Source organism: Rhea americana, unplaced genomic scaffold (genome assembly GCF_003343005.1).
Source record: "Rhea americana isolate MKP2758 unplaced genomic scaffold, rheAme1 scaffold_500, whole genome shotgun sequence".
Taxonomy (NCBI): domain Eukaryota; kingdom Metazoa; phylum Chordata; class Aves; order Rheiformes; family Rheidae; genus Rhea; species Rhea americana.
Genome location: NW_028186647.1, coordinates 51,516 through 68,548, shown reverse-complemented (window position 1 = coordinate 68,548; position 17,033 = coordinate 51,516). Strand labels below are relative to the sequence as shown.

At 42.0% G+C, this 17,033-nt stretch overlaps 1 protein-coding gene across 4 annotated transcripts in view; it reads right to left on the bottom strand.

Moving 5' to 3' along the window:
* Positions 1-15,024, bottom strand: part of FNDC1 (fibronectin type III domain containing 1) — a 50,381-nt gene extending 35,357 nt beyond the window's left edge. For all 4 annotated transcript variants that reach the window (XM_085317729.1, XM_085317731.1, XM_085317732.1 and 1 more), the window contains exons 1-7: positions 14,819-15,024; positions 12,863-12,961; positions 10,940-11,057; positions 8,878-9,065; positions 8,187-8,294; positions 4,043-4,231; positions 1,083-3,278 (exon numbers count right to left, since the gene is read on the bottom strand). In XM_085317729.1, coding sequence (XP_085173855.1) covers positions 1,083-3,278; positions 4,043-4,231; positions 8,187-8,294; positions 8,878-9,065; positions 10,940-11,057; positions 12,863-12,961; positions 14,819-15,020 — 3,100 coding nt within the window. In that variant the 5' untranslated portion in view covers positions 15,021-15,024. The remainder of the gene's footprint in view (positions 1-1,082; positions 3,279-4,042; positions 4,232-8,186; positions 8,295-8,877; positions 9,066-10,939; positions 11,058-12,862; positions 12,962-14,818) is intronic.
* Between the last annotated feature and the right edge of the window lie 2,009 nt (positions 15,025-17,033).

The window sequence follows — 17,033 nt, the reverse complement described above, 5'->3', positions numbered from 1 at the left end:
GTCAAACATAACATTAAAACTTTCTGCTATAAATCTCATCCTCCATGAGGATTTAGTATTTAAGGTCCACTTCTTCTTGAAAGTTCTGCAAGCTGGTGGYCCTCTACACAATGTTTAGTCTGACTAAAGCCAGTGCACAGAAAGTAAAATAACCAAGTGTATTGTTCATTGTATAGTAGTGAGATCGCATTAAATAAGACATTTTTTATCCACCTAGAGCATAGAAAGCACTTACTAAAACACTCAGGTAACTCAATACAGTTCCTGAATGTCCATGCACTAGAGGGAGAAAATAACATTTGTAACTCTAACGAAGTCACTGAGACTGTCTGGGATCACCTTAAGTCACACAGGAAATCAGTATGTGACACATCCTTACTGTAGGACCTGCCATTCCACCACTCACAGTCAGCAGATATTTTAACAGAAAGCAAGCCTCTAACCTTTGGGATAAATCTCAGCCATAAAGGTATCAAAAGGCCTGCCTGCAACGTGAGCAATCCTCACTAGGAATATGCAATCCTGAGCTGCCTAGACACTTCATCCCTCTACTCAGAAATAAGAGGAAAGTGCTTTAGAATTAATTAAAGAAAATATTGCATTCCAGTACAGTCTGAGGAAACATCTTATTGCCTGGAGATGGGCAAGGTAGGACCACATAATCTGCCAAAGCCTTTCTAATAGTACATATAAGGAAGAACAATACGCCTGAGAGGTAGTCATATTCAGAGTATGGATGCTCTTTCAACGCATATTCAGTGAAGTCATTACTCAATAAGGAACAAAACCCTCTTTCCATTATGGTCCCTAACTCTGTCATCTGATCTGCCTGAGATTCACAGATCTCTGTGGAACATAGGATCCTGTGCAGCTCAGACTGAAAGACCAAGGGTCTAAAGCACCGCATCGCACTTTGCTTTTTGTGCTCAAGAAGTGGGCTCCCCAAGACCACTAAAATTAAAGYTAATATATTATAATAAATAACTTAAACTGCACTCTGAAGGARGACTTTCCATTTCATCTAATGGCTGATGTTAGGAAAAACTCAGCATWGTGATATTACTAAAACAAAGACAACATACCTTGCCTGTAAGAAGGTCTAACAAATTGCCGTTGGGAAGGGCTCCGTAATCTGGAGTTCAGTAGTCGCTGGCGAGGGGACAAAGTGGAAGAAGAAACAGTTGGAGAAACTGTGTGTGTGGTCRTAGATGCAGAAGAACGTGGCCAAACAAAGCTTGGTTTAGATGGGGTATGTTTGTTAGGGGGATGAGGAATCCGTGATGCTACAGCAGAGCTGCCTGATGATTCAGAAGATATTTTTAATGTTGGAGTTTTTTCCTTCTCTTCCTCTTCAGATCTTACTTTGTGAGGTAGAAGAGTGTCCATAGATTTCCTTCTACTGCTAGTAGTGTCACCATATATGTTTTTGTTACTTCTAGAAATAGAAGGTGATGACTTAGCTGCCAAAGGTGATGTGGATTTCTTCTCTGATTCTTTCTGATCATATTCACCATAGTAATCATCCTCTTCATTAGAGCCTGACTGATGAGACTGAGATGAAGAGAAGGAAGGAACTTTTYGAGGAAGTTCAAGTTTGGATATTTTTGATGGCAACAAGCCATATTTTTTCTCTGGTTGGGGTGCTGTTCTTGTAGCAACCCTTGAACGAGTAGGTAATGAAGGACGAGCTTGTCTCAAAGAAGGGGATGACAATCTTGGATTATATTGGTTGTCCTTTACTGTATCAATGGCAGAACTAGAGTCTGGCTGAGTAAGTTTTGATTCGTGGGAAGGTGCCTGAGAACGTGGCTGCTGTTGCTTTGATAGAGACAAACTTGAGCTTCCCTGAAAGAAAGAGGCAGGCAATCCCCYGGAAGTGGAGACCTCTTTAGGAGATACAGAGCGGGTGCTTGCTGTGTCACTATCCTCTGCTACATCCTCATCTTCATTTTCCTGCAGTTCTTCATTAYTCTGGGATGAGGCGGGAGATGGGAGGCGCCGACCCCTAGAATGAAGTAAGGACGGGCTGGTTTGTGCCCTCCGAGGAGCCTCTGAGTGGGAGCTCTTCTGCGATGGAAGATGAGAGGAGAATGCCTTTTTAGGCAAAGACAAACTTGGTTTTGATTGAGCAACAGTTTCTTTTACCTCTCGACTGTCCTGCTCCTCAGGATTATGTTTGGAAAGAGGAGATTGCAAAGGAGAATGTCTTTCTGGGGCAGCTCCTCTACTCTGATGTTCTGAGTCAGAGTGAGGTGACTTTTCACCATGTATGTCTCTGAGGTGAGAATCAGAATCTATCTGAGGATTTTTTTTCTTAGAATAGATTGCTGAAGAAGACTGCCTGGAACTGGATACAGAAGGATTGTGTGCAATGGCTTGAGACAAGGATTTTTCATCTTGTGCACCCTCTCTATAATTTCTATCACCATCCTTTCCATCAGATTTGGCACTACTGAAGGAGTGAGAGTGAGGTGAAGGGTGACCAGAAACAGCAGACCTTGATGAGACTGCCACAGCAGCTAATTTTGAATCCTTCCACATGTGAGAACTGGAGGCTGAAGGAAGCCTTGTTTGCTGTGACCGAGAACTAGACTGTTCTGCTTTGCCTTCTGCTTCTTCACTGTCATACTCGCTATAACTACCACGAGCAAGATCATTATTTTTGGCAGGCAGAGTATGGGAAGAGGTTTTAGGAGAAGGAATATTAGTGTTGCTTTGCCTCAGTTGTTTTGTTTCGTTATCTGTGTACTTAGGAACAGAAGAGGCAGAAGAGTGCTGTGTTGARGATGGTAACAGTGCTAGTGGCTCACGTTTACCTGTGCTTGTCTGTCGTGATTCCTCTGATACATGGGTTCGAACAGGGGTCCTCCCTGAAGCAAGGACAGGGTGGACCGGCCGACTAGGGGGCAAAGGTCTAACAATGCCTCTCTGATCTGGGGCTTTTGGTGGTGGTGTTGGAGCTTCGTGGGAGGAATCGTGATCCTCTGTCACTTCAGTGGATTGGAGATCAGGTTCCAGCTCACCTGTCTTTCTAGAAAGTAACTGAGATTTACTCAGGATTCCTCCTCCAGCCAGGAGCTTATTCTTATATTCAGAAAGAAGACTCTTTTTCTCATTAACGCTAGATGAATGAACAGATGACTGCTTAGAGGAAAGAGATGGCTGGATTTTTGAAGAAACAGATGAAGACTGAGAAGAAGATGAACCGTCATTTCCAGGTTTTTTAGCCTTTGAATTATCTTGAATACTTGCTTGTTGTGGAGAAACTGAATCCTCAGCTAGGGGAAAAAAAAGACAATCTTTATTCATAACAACAAAAGAAGCACAAAATCTGACGAAGAAGAGAAAACACGGAGCTAGCAAGAACCRGTTACATATGAAAATATGGGACAGTAATTGTTTCTGTATTAACTAACTTTTATAGAATATTATTATTTGCATAAAACAGAGCAATTAAAGTAAGACATCTGAAAGCAAGGATTGAAGCATCATATCAGTGGAACCAAATCCCTAGCAGAGCTTAGTCATGTTGACGGCTTGATGCTGTGTTACCTCATCTGAGGATGTGGGCCACATTTTTAGTTAACTCAGTAAATTTCATGTCCCCATAACAGCATTTTTGCAAGAAGCAAGAGAAAGAAGTCTGAATAAAGKCTAAGAGAAGTAAATGACTAACCTTGAAGCGTAGAAGTGGCCAGGAATAGTGGAAATAAAGAAACAAAATATGGTTTTCTTTGGACTTCAGATAACAAGAAGAGGACACAGCATACTCATGAAGCAAACTATGAAATGGGGTATGATAACAATTTATTTAAAATGTTAAAATTTGTATTAAACGTTCTTTTAATTGTTGCAGAGTGATGAATGCTTATCTACAAGCATCTCTCAGGACAATATAGTCAGGAAGAGCTATCAGAAACAGTGTTAAGGAAGAAAAAAATCACACTGGTTAGASGAGCATAGAGGAAGCTATGAAAAGYCAATAAGAATTAACAAAACTGGGACCAAGRCAAGAATGGACAGACCAGGCCATGATGCTTACCTGCTGGGATGACAACACTGAAGGCTTTAGACTGAGGACCTTGTCCCCTCCTGTTTGCTGCACGAATTTTGAAAATATAGCGCTCCCCAGACTGCAGACCATCTATTATGGCTGACGTTGTAGCTCCAGAGTAGGTGATGGACTTTGCTCCAAATGGCTTGAGAGCCGGGGCGTATGAAAGAATGTATTCTGAAATGATTTGGCAGACGGTTGGAAGGAGGAAACTGAAAACAGTCCTGTTTCCAGCGGACAGACTGTATGGGTAGGATGAATTAGAACGTGCATTACTAAAATTAATACACTAGCAATGCACGTCGAGTCAACAGCTGGAGTATAAAGACATGGTAAACATATTTGTAAGTTGAATAAACATTTGCTCATATTAATAGTCAAAAGCATACCATGTGAATGAGCTAAAGACTGAGGCCTTAGCTATACCTTTCTAACAATACACAGGTAACAGCCCCCGTAAGTGTGAAGAGTCACCACGAAGTGCCCTGACAATGGCCTTGCTTTCCAGACAGAAGGTGTGGTGGGACATGAGAACGTTACAGCAACAGCAATGCCAAGCAGTTTAGCTTGCTGCATTGGGAGACCACTTTTTGTTTCTGAAGACCAACTAATCAGAAAAAAAATGAGTCCTCTGAGGAAACAAACTGTCCTAAATCAAAAATAATGAAGCAAACCTGCAAGAGAAAATGTATCAAAGACAGTAAACATATATGAACATTGCCAAGAAAATACAAACTGTCCTACTCATTTTGGAAATACAATCTGAAAGGTGGTATAAATACTAAGTAGAGTGAATAATTACAAGAAGAATACCCATGTTATTATGACTAYTGGAGTGTGAACAGATTTTAGATTTCCCCAGAGAAATAAAATTTTTCAACCTATTGATAAGTAACAAAGATATTTACAAACTACAACACACGATCCAGAGAATACTCTTTCAAAACATCACTTGCTCCAAAGATGGGTAACGCACAATTGTGTTACTGACTGTACCTACGTCCACAGCAAACAAGAATGTTAAAAATCTTTCTTTCCTACAGAAACTATTTGGAAGAAGATCAAAATGGCATATTCACAAAATTAACTTTCAAGATAGCAATATTAATATCTGGTGGCATTTTCAACACCACACAAAAGCAGCTCTGCCTGTCCACTCCAGGAAGACTCTACCAGCATTAATGGTCCATATACTCATTCCTAAGCAGTGCWGGAGCCTGAAGGACATCCCCATGAAAACACAAAGCATTTACTTTACACAAGTGAACAACATCACTGCAATCAAATATAAGTGTCTCCAGCTTAGCCTTGGTTACAGCGGTTTCTGGAWTGGATTTTAACCGCAAACTATAGATCAGTAGGTAAAATTCATGCCTTGATGCTTTGAGGTTCTTCTCTAAAAAGTATTCCCACCAGGAAATACTGGCTCTGCTTATTACCAAATGGTAACAATAACACATCTGTCCCACAAAATTAAAATCTTCACTGTCAGACAAATTGTGCTTATTAACTGTATCAGGAGCAGGTATTTGCACAGGGAGTAAGGCAAGGCCTTGTTGCTACTTAAGATGCTCACCCTGCTCTCTTGCTTTTCAGTTTAGGATTACAGTGGTACCTATGCATCATAATAGCTTTCTATATTTAGGGAATTTTCACCTTTATCCAAATAATTGTAAGCATGAAGAGCAGTTTTCCCATTACACTCTCAAAAGGGATGTATCTTAGAGTGTAAATAAGATTTTAGTAACATGTAGGCTTCTTTTTCTTTTGAATTCTCTCTAAGAGGCCCTGACAGCAGCCACTAACAGGATTTTGAAAATAAATTCCAAGAGCTGCAATTTTCCTGTGAACAAAGAAAATTCTAGAACATAACAACAACATTAAAACAGGAAAATTATTTTGCTTCTGAAAACGAGCCTATATTCATTGCATTAAGAAATGAGCCAAGTGTAAGTCATCAAAACTACAAAGAATCACTGATTTTTTTAAATGCAAATGCGTTTAGTGATCAGTAAAAAAAATCGAAAATAATAGAAGGCACGCTGAGTTTTGTTTTCTGTTTTGAGTCTTTGTTTTAAGATGTAATGGTTATTCAGGATGATACATGATGGGTACACTGGAGTATAAGCATATGAGCAAGAGACAGGGTATTCTCCAAAACTATACAGCTCTAGGACTCTCAACCCACCACAGCAGTGGAGTTGCTGGAGGGCTCTGTGCCRTGTGAAATGGTACATCATAACACTGTAGAAGGCAGCTGGAAATTGGTCAGTTCTCAAAGAAGGAGAAAGCCTCTTACTCCTACTGAGGACTTGCAGTTGAGGAACAGGTTTAGTGCCCTCCAGGCTGAGAAGCGGGGCATGGCTTCAAGGAAAGCAACTGGGCTTCCCTTGAACACAAGTGAACACAAGGAAGAAGGGGAGAGTGATTGTTGTGGGTGACTCCTTGCTGCAGGGGACAGAGGCACTTATCTGCTGATCTGACCTCTTGTCTAGAGAGGTTTGTTGCCTGCCAGGGGCTCAAATATAAGATGTCATGGAAAAACTGCCAAGGCTTGTCCATGCATCAGACTATCACCCTCTGATGCTCTTCCACGCGGGCACTAATGATACCAAGATCAAACTGAAAACTATCAAACAGGATTTCAGTTTGATGCTCAGAGCAGACCCTTGACCACCATCCCTCCAGAGCTCTGGCGATGGTGGTCAAGGGTCTGGGAGCCCAGGTCATTTGCTCCTTGATCCTGCCAGTGAAGGGGAAGGATGGTAGGAGGAATAGATGTTTTTTCCAAGTTAACAACTGGCTGCGCCGCTGGTGTTGGCAACAGGGTTAGGTTTCTATGACCATGGGACCCTGTTCAAAGACTGACAACTGTTAGGAAGAGATGAGATCCACCTCACTCAGCAGGGCATACGTCTTTGACAACAGGTTGACCAGCCTGGCAAGGAGGGYGTTAAACCAGCAAAGATTAGGAAAGGGGAGAGCTATAGAGACAGGGTTGTCAGCAAAATGTAGCTCAAGTTAGAATGCCTCCAGCAGGTGCATTTAGCCAGGGAAGCGCGTACAGGACATGACTATGGAGGATCCTCTTGCACCTCTCCTGGGAAACCTGCATGCTCGATTATTATTCCGAAATGCCTGCACGCAAATGCACGCCAGGAATAAACAAGAGGAACTGGAGATCTGTGTGTGGTCGCAAGGCCATGATCTCTTTGCAATCACAGAGACATGGTGGGATAGCTCACATGACTAGAACGCTGTCATGGATGGGTACATGCTTTGTTAGGAAAGACAAGCTAGGAAGGTGAGGTGGTGGAGTTGATTTATATGTGAGAGAACAACTCAAATGTATCAAGCTTTGCCTAGTGGTGGATGAASAGCAAGTCAAGAGTTTATGTGCAAGGATTAAAGGGCAAGCTAACATGCGGGACACTATTGTGAGTGTTTACTACAGGCCACCTGATYAGGAAGTCAATGAGGCCTTCCACAGACAGCTGGAAGTAGCCTCATAATTATAGACCCTCGTTCTCATGGGAGCTTCAACAACCCTGGTACCTGCTGGAAAGACAACACAGCTAGGCATAAACAGTCCAAGAGGCTCCTGCAGAGCATCAGTGATTACTTTTTTTCACAGCTGGTGGAGGAGTCAATGAGGAGAGGTGTGCTGYTGGACCTTGTACTAACAAACAAAGAAGGACTGGTTGAAGCTGTGAAAATTGGGGGCAGCCTTCCTGTAGTGAGCATGAGATGGCGGAGGTCAGGATCCTGCGAGGAGGAAGCAGGGTAATAAGAAGGATCTCAATCCCGGGCTTCGGGAAAGCAAACTTTGGCCTCTTCAGAGACCTATTTGGAGGAATCCCATTGAATTAGGAGAGGGTAAGTATGCATCTGTGATACCCCAGGAAGGCTGGCATTCTGTGCACAAGGCGGTGGCTTCCAAACAGCACAGTGGAGAAGCTGGGCTGGAAACAAGAAACACCTTGCTCTTGCGTAAGTCTTTGTCAAAGTAGAGGCACAGTCGGCAATGATGTGAGGACAAACACCTGCTCGTTCCAGCTTCCTGCAGAGTGACAGTCTGGTTTCAAGAAAACCAGCTCCCTTCAGGGATTTAAAACCAATGGTGATAACTTACCTTTGACTTTTCCTTCACTCTCTGGAAGAGCATCCCAGGATGCTGCAACAGAGGTTGGTTGGCCTTTTAATGGCCAAACATCCAAATTTTCAGGTGCACTGGCAGGAGCTGTGAAACAGCCACAGACAGAAGAGGCAATTAAGACAAGCTTATTCACGTGGTATAGACTTCTTGCTCCTTCTTCTCATTGCAGAACTTTCTATATGATTATTTCAAAGATAAAAACTGAAGTATACAAATGACTTAGGTCCATGTGCGCCTAGTATTAGATCTCTGTACAAGGTTCCTATCACGAAATTTTACTCCACACTTTTGGGGACAGGCTGCCTATACGAGACTGCTACTGTGGCTTAGTTGAGTGGAAAGCCACTGTAATTTGGTTGTTATGGATCACTTCTTTTCACTGTACTAAAACTTGAGTCTTCTCAGTGGTAGAGGTAGAATTTAGAAATTATTAGAATTTAGCCCCAGAAATATCCATACCAATCTCTCACCTGCTCTAACTTGGCTGCAGTAGTAGCCCTGGATGTGCTCACCAGGGCCTGTGGTGGACGGAGAGCACCACAAACAAGCAGCGGCATGGAGGCTGTTTTTGTTTTTCTCCTTATCCTGGCTATGCCTCAAGCAAGCCCTATTTTGCAGATTAAATCCTCAAAACTTGTACCAAACCAAAGATCTTTTTAACACATACCTGCTTCTGGGGTCCGCTGGTAAACAGATACACTCCATTTTCCTTCCTTTTCTCCCTCCAAGATTTGGACAGCAAATTCATACATAGTGTCTGGCATCAGATTCTCCACTAGCACCCGACGGTGAGACACCCGCTTGTAATCCCACCTTGCTGATTCCCCCTTTTCCCGATAACGAATATTATACTGCCTGGAATTAGAAACACAGGAAGTCACACCTTAAAAAAAAYAACATTAGTAGAATTAGACAGGTTGTTTTTACCTTTGCTAACCTACTGCAGAGGGAACAGTGAATAGTAACAAGCAAAGTCTATGCTACTTACTTTGCCCTAATAACTGGTCTTTAAAGACAAGTCTGGAAATACAAACAATACCTGCCCAAACTGGCAGTGGCCATTTAAGAAGTTTCTCTCGCTCTCTTCGGTGAGAATGCTATGCTGGATGGCCCTGAAACAGCATGGGTGTAAAAGGGAACCACCACAKGGGAAAGGCCTCAGTGACAGCTGTCCACAGGATACAGCAACCAGCAAGTGCCCCTCTGCAGCCAGCCCCATGAGCTGCAGTCTTCCCAGGGAGCCGGGACCACACACACCACTTTTCTGCCCAACCTCCATCCAAAGACTGTTAATCTCTGCAGAGGTAACCTACCCTGCTGTGTATTTAGTCTCCCTTGTGTATACAGACCTCCAGACTTTCAGACAAAGGTTATTTTTTTCACTGCATAGTACATGAGCAGTGCACAGAATTACCAAGTGCTTCCTGGGGGGTTGGAAATTACCCAGATGCAAGCAATGGAACACCACCACCACCAAGTGCCTGCATCTTTTAAGCGAGCATTTGTGCGTTCTTTTAATCGAGTCTGACTGCATGCACCCCAYGGGAGCGACTGCTCTTTCCAGCTTCTTACTGAAAACACCCCTTCTTGCAAAGGAAGCTGCAGTTCCCTCTAAACCAAGTCGGGTCATCCCAGAAGGCACCACGCTGCCACCTTGCAGCCACGATCTGCTCTGACAATCCAACCCATTGCCTTGCCTCTGCCTTTCTGCCTCTGCCTATGGAGGTCCCTCATCTCTCTCTTTCCCACACACGAATGAGGATTTGAACTTCCAGAGTGCAAGGGYACATGGTCACAGACATATACCAGTCATGTGAATAACAAAAATATCCCCRGTTGGTGCTGACATTTTGGAAGGGATCTAGAAGACTGTGGTCCAACATTTACAAAGACCTCTAAATATCAGAGACCAGGGTAAGGTCCAACAGGGTGAGGAGAGCAAATAGCTCCACATCCACCCACATCAGGTTTCTAGCAGCCTCTCGGAAGCATCCACTACCAGCCACTCAAATAGGAAGGCATATGCGAACTCTATCTTTTATTATGCCCTCAGCTAAATTATTCCCATAATGAAMTATTATTAAATAAATGCAGATGAATCAGTAGTCAGTTTGAAGTGGTTCACCTTTAATGTGTATTCACAGAATCACAGAATAGTTGAGGTTGGAAGGGACCTCTAGCGATCACATAGTCCAACCTCCTGCTAGGGTCACCTAGACTAGGCAAGCTCACACCACATCTAGACAACTATGGAATATCTCCAAATATGGAGACTCCACAACCCCTCTGGTCACCCTCACACAAAAGAAGTTTTTCCTCATGTTTAGATGGAACTGCGTTACAGCATGTGCCTGTTGCCTCTTGCCCTCTCACTGGGCACCACTGAAAACAGTCTGGTCCCACCCTCTCTACACCCTCCCTTCAGATACTTATACACATTGACAAGATTCCCCTCCCCCCCAGGCTTCTCTTTCCCCCATCGAACAGTCTCAACTCTTGCAGTCCTTCCTCATAGGAGAGATGCTGCAGGCCCTTCATAATCTCAGGAGCCCTTTGCCGGACTTGCTCCAGCAGTGGACCCAGCACTTCATCTRTGGCCTCACCAGGGCTGAGCAATGGTGAGGGCAAACTGCTGTGAGGGCAACCTGCCGGCAATGCTCATCCTAATGCAACCCAGGTTTACCACCGGCCTTCTGGGCCTCAAGAAAAAAAAGCACACAGCTAATTACCTATTTGCTGAAGCCCTCTTCTGTCTTTCATATAGTGGGTCTGTCCAAGCAACAAGTACAGACTGAGAGGACATAACTCGAACACTTACGTCTTGTGCCACCTCCACCTCTTCCTCCTCTGAAATCACAAAGTAAAATAGCGAGTCAATAACAAGAACACTGGAGATCTTAGTAAACAGTAACTGGCTTCCACTGGTGTTACAAAAGGTGCACAGCACATGTATAACAAAGATGATGGTAGTGGAAAACAAAGTATGTTGATTATAGACAGTGCCTGATGGTAACATCATTTCTTCTATTGGGTCTCTGCTTATAAGACCAGAGTATTGACGAATTCTACAGTCCTTAAATATTCTACCAATTCCCAAACCGTTACTTACAGCAAATATTTTATTAACCTACTCACATTCCTCATCTCTGGTAAACCCATTACTAGAGCTGCCTGGAGAGCAGATATTTTGCCTTGTGAAGAATTTGGAAATCTTTTAATTTGGCTTCGTTTTGAAGGACTGTAAGTCTAGAAACTGTCAAAAATACTTCACAGGAGAGAATTCCTATATATTTTACATTTATGAGCACTTCAAATGTGTTGTTCAAATTCAGCTTTTAAGTTTTTATGGCATATAGGGCAAACAAARAAATTAAAAAGCTCTAAAAGGAAAAAAAAATAAAATCATTGAAGTGGGCCACTTTGATATTATCAGAATAGTCTGGGCAAACATTTTTATAAAACTTTAAACAGAAGTTTAACTAATTTGATTTTCTGAAGAATTTTGATTTTGACAAAGCTCCATTCTCTATCTGTTCATCAAATTTTTCTAGTCTGGTCTAGGGACTACCCTATGAAGGAGATTTATTACTCTTGCTATTAATATGTTGTGAYTATTCCAAATACCTAAAGGCACAGAATACACAAAGCACAATGTCCCACTCCAAATCTTACAGAAAAATAATATTAGAAAAATGATAATGCCTCAGGAAAGGGATCAGTAACCGTCACTTTATATACTGGCGAAGGGTTACATAAATTGCTGGGTTCAGTATTGGTCACATAGCTGCTCCACTGTTTTCTTCAGGCTTGGGGATAAGGGAAAGCATTTCCTTCTGAATCAAAGCAGAAATCTTTATACCTTGGACTGGAGAAGGTACAGGGTATAAACTCCAGTTTCAGTTCAAATAAAATTTCAAGCTATAGAGCTTGTGCTTTCCCTTTCATAGTCCACAGCATGCTCTCACAGCACACTTCATTAGTATCAAACTAGCACTTGTTTGCTTTTTCCCTATGTAATTTTTCCACATTATTTCTAAGTTTAGTTATACTAAACTAAATATGACTGACAGTTCCAACACAGGTATTTTCTATCTCTGTCAAAATATCTGACACTTTCTGTAACCTCTGTAATATTCTTGTTGTAATGCGATGGGTAGGTAGATGCCAAGGTAACCTAGACAGGTTGATCAGCCTCACTGATCCTTTTTAACCTCAGCTACAGTATACTGTATTTYGGTTCCAAAGAAAGTTGACTTTTGCTGTCCAGGCTCAGCCACTTGCAGCTCAACCGTCCAGAAAATGGGGCAGAGCCCCAACAATGAGGCACACAGTTCTGGAGATCATGGCATTGATCCTGACTGAGCCCTCTCCTGTGGTCACTGCAGAGCATTAGCTTTGTCAAGAGAGGAGATTAAAAAACCCAATAAGACACAACAACCAACCCTATCTCAGAGTTGTATGATTTTATTAATCATACTTGAATTAGAACTTTCTTGAATTAGAGCAGCAGTTGGAGACATCCAGCAGGCTCTGTGGCCCACAGAGAAAAATCTAGCAGTTCTTGCCCCAGAGAATTTAGTCTAAAATCACAAAGCTAGCTCTTTTCATTCAAATGGTCCCATGATTTCACAGCAGATGTGAAAAGAACATACCTGTGACTTTCCTTTTAGTTAAAGATGACCTATATACAGGTTGATTCCGCCCTTCTGAGTTCCTTGATGGCAGTGAAACCACATGAACTGATTCAGAGGCTGTATACGTGAGGAAAAAAAAAAACAGGCCTTCCTTTAACCTTTTTCATAGCAAAAAAATGTACATTTTTCAGGGAAAACCCTGCTTTGTTCCTTTCTGAGATACAAAAGGAGCAGCTTCCCTGAAAGGTAATTTTTTTAAATTGATGGTATCTATCTCAAAGATTTGAATTTGCGTGCAGCAAAAACAATAAACCTCATATGTTAGAAGCAGAAAAGCAAATTGTTAACATGAAAAATATTACAGGAGTCCATCATTCTGAGTTTCTCTCCTGATAATTTCTTCATTATTTAAAAAACATTTGTTTTCCCTCTTGAAAAAAATAGTATAAAAGCAATGAAAACAAGACGTARATGCTTAAAACCATATTACAAAGTWTTTCTCATCAAGACTAAGTACTTTACTGAACTCTCWCTAAGTTGTTGAAAAGATTTCCATTSACTTCATTGATCCCTAGGCAGGCACTCCAACTCTGCACAGCAGCAGCACGTACTGAGTGTAAAACATACGGGGGAGTCTCTTGCACATGTACATGTCTCAATCCAACTGCCTCTACAGAGGGGTCAGGTCAGCCCCTTTGGGAGCAGAGGAGGCAGCAGCGGCTGAGCAGGACACTTGGAGTCTGCCCTCCTGCACATGGTAATATGACAGCAGCATCTCTGTGTCTGTACCACACCAGATCCATCTAGTTTTATGTCCACAGACTCCCTTTATAGCTACTATCCAACACATAGTACAAAGCATCTGGAGGCAGYTGCTGCCCGAAGAAACTCAAGAGCACAAGCAACAGGAAAAGAAGTAGAAAACAAAAGCAAGGTCACGGTGGAAAGCCTCAGAGCACAGGGGGTACTGGATTTCCAACCCAAAATCTGCACTGATGTGGAAGGACTGGTGGCCATAGTGAGTCTATATCCAGAGACAGTCATGGCATAGAAAGATGAAAAAGTGAAGGAATACTAGAGAAAGAGTGAGAAATGAGTAAGAGATTTGTGTTAGGAAAGGGTCTGAAACCCTGGAATAACTGATAAAGGAGACTGGGGAGTTCGCTCTCCTTTGGAGCAAACCAAGGTAAAGATTTTCTTTTTATACAAAACCCAGAAAGCAGAATAGGAAATAGAYATTTACATTTCAAAGCCAGGAATTTTGGCAGCCACATGTAATTTTAGAATCAACATTGATTTTGTAATCTAAGACCAGATCGTCTGTGGGATGGGCTTCCAGTTTATATGAGAGATCTTGAGGGAAACWTGTTTAACCTTAAGTAAATGCACTCAAACAGCAGAAAGTCGAAGCTTCTAGGGAGAAGATCAAAATAACACTTAAGAGCACACACACCTACCACCCAGAGAAGGCACAGAGTCCACAGAACAGTTTTACTGGCAAAGGTAGATACAACTTATAGATACAACTTAGGAAACAGAGGGTAAGAACAGAACAAGAAGCAATGGATTTAAGASTGACCCCATTGCGTGCCAGAAGAATCCGATCTATGCCTCTTTTTATCTGGCCATCTCCTTGTTATGAATATGAATAATATGAACATGGTCTCTCTTTAATGCAGAATCAAGTTCTGCTACACTTTCTACCCTGACCATCATATTTTTCCATTAAAAACATACTGCACTATGCAATGAGAGCAATCATCTTCATTTATACAAGTAATTTTTATGGCTACAATAATGTGTGATCTATGATCACCAAGCTGCAAGAGGGGATTAGAGATGTGCTTTTTGCCTGGAGAGCATTCTTGTGAGATACTGTACATGAAACAAAAGGTACAGAATCARTTGATGGGCTATGAGTAAGGGTAGCCTGGCATCAGCTGAACTACATRGTATCAGGGAAATCTGGCTTACCTAGCTTTTTCGCTTCCTGGTTTTGTCGCTCTTGCAGCAGCGGAGCGTAGCTCATCCTTCGGCCACTTTCTCCATACCCTCGGAGGTAACCTTGGGATCTGCTGCGTGGACCCCTGAAGCCTGCTCCATAAGGTGGCTTCCACCGAAATGATAACCTGCCATCTGGGGACTGAGCACGCACTCTCAGAGGTCTGTTTGGCATGTTCTTCTCTTCAAAAAAAAAGCAAACAAGCAAACAAAGTCCATCATGATTACTATGAAGCATATGGCATGTATGGCAGTCCACATAAGTTTGTTGCAAGGTCATCTATAAAATAACATAAGAATAAAAAGCATAATTTTTACCTTTTTAATTTTTTCATAGACTCCATCTCCAATAACAAATTTTGCAAGTGGGATATACAGTGCTCAATAGTGTCTTTTCCTAGGCACTTCAGACAGCCTGGTGAAAGACACCCAAAACGAAAGCATACCATAATACAAGGATGCCTGCCAGAAACTGTGGATATCTTGCAGCTTTCCTGTTTCATCTTTTCCCTTTTCCTTAATCCCCTTTCCATAGTTCAGGCATACCACTACACTGCTTTTTTGGCAAGTGCTAAAGGTCACTGTAAAATGAAGCACAGAACCATTTCACTATTTTTAAACTTTCATTTAGAAAGCCATCTACATTAAAAGCAGATTCTCCTTTAAATCTATCACTAATGGTTCTGCTCACTGACAGACTCATGTTTAACAGGTCTGTTCTGCACATGCTTCAACTCTTGACTTTTAAAGCTTAGAATCACAAGCTCCCATTATACAACCATTATACAGCATCCAGTACCGCAACAGGTACCTCACACAAGTCACTTGTTTTTACATTTGCTGGCAAATTAGCAGCTCTGTTTGTAGAAATGAGACTGATGCAAGGATTATTCAAGCAACTGATCTGCTTGCTCTGATTTGCTTGTGCTGTTCTCCATTGTGTATGAACTGCATCATGCTAATGCACAGGTTGCAAGAGGAGTAAGCAGAAACAAGAGGAAGAAAGGCACTTGTTGCACCAGCTATAACTGAAATCTCCCAGACTCTTATTATAAATGATAAGTTGAAAAGTGCCAGTCAGCAAAGACTGACCAGCCATAAAGTCAATAAGAAGTGTGGGTCATGGTGAAGCAGCAATCTCTTGCCTCCATTATTTCTATRCTTTGCACTCAAAGGCAGGACTCTCATTCTCTTTCAGCAACGCCATTCCCCAGGCACAAGGTTGCAGGGGCTGCCAGCACAGAGCTTACGCACTGTGATGAAACCCTCTCTCTCGCTGCCTAGGCCAGTTATTGCAACTACAGCAATGTTTATGTCCAAGAGAATTAGAGTCTCAGACAGAACACCTGCCAACCACAGAAACCTTGACAGACAATGAAAGAAACTGTTGCAATGACCTAGTTATGGTAAATGTCTCTAACAGGCCTTTTGCACCAAACCAGCCAGAGCAGAGCGAGATCTTCTTTTCAGCTACAGTTTATGAGCTCATATTTATTCAGGACAGCATTATAAACATGTACTTGACCTTGAGTATGTATTTATGTCTTCATGTCCTTATGTATGCTGAAAGCAGGTCGCCTTCTAATATTTCTCCTTAATGACAGCTTCTTCTTTAACCAAGCTGTTCTTCACAAGTCTAGATCTTGATCTGCTGACAGGATTGCACCTTCTTGCACCCTCCCAATCATCTTCTATTAAATTATCCCTTGGAAGGGACTACAGTGACTCTCAAAGATGTTTGTAGAGCTCCCTTAAGAATTTGATGAAAAATGTTGATTTCAGTGCTGATAAAATATATAACATAAGCAGGGAAACAGTACCCTCCCAGGGAACTCTGCTTTTCTACTGAAACAATAAGCAGCAGCTCAGGGTAGGAGGAAACCCTGTCTTTTTATTTTGCCTACAGAGAGACAGATCTTCATTTTATATGTGTGGACCTCAGCAGTTTCTCTCTTACGGCTGCTCCCTGTTACTCCAGCAAAACAAGGCATCTATAAACTCTGATTAATCAGCCAGTTAAGCCAGGTTTACAGATGCAAAAACATCTGGATGTAAAACATCTGGATATTTCATAAACAATAAAATGCTTTTTTATATACAATAAATAGGGTTGCTTTTATGCTTTTTTATGGTTTATGCCCCCTTCTCACTTTTCAAGGAACATTCTCATGCAGTCAACCTTTATTAA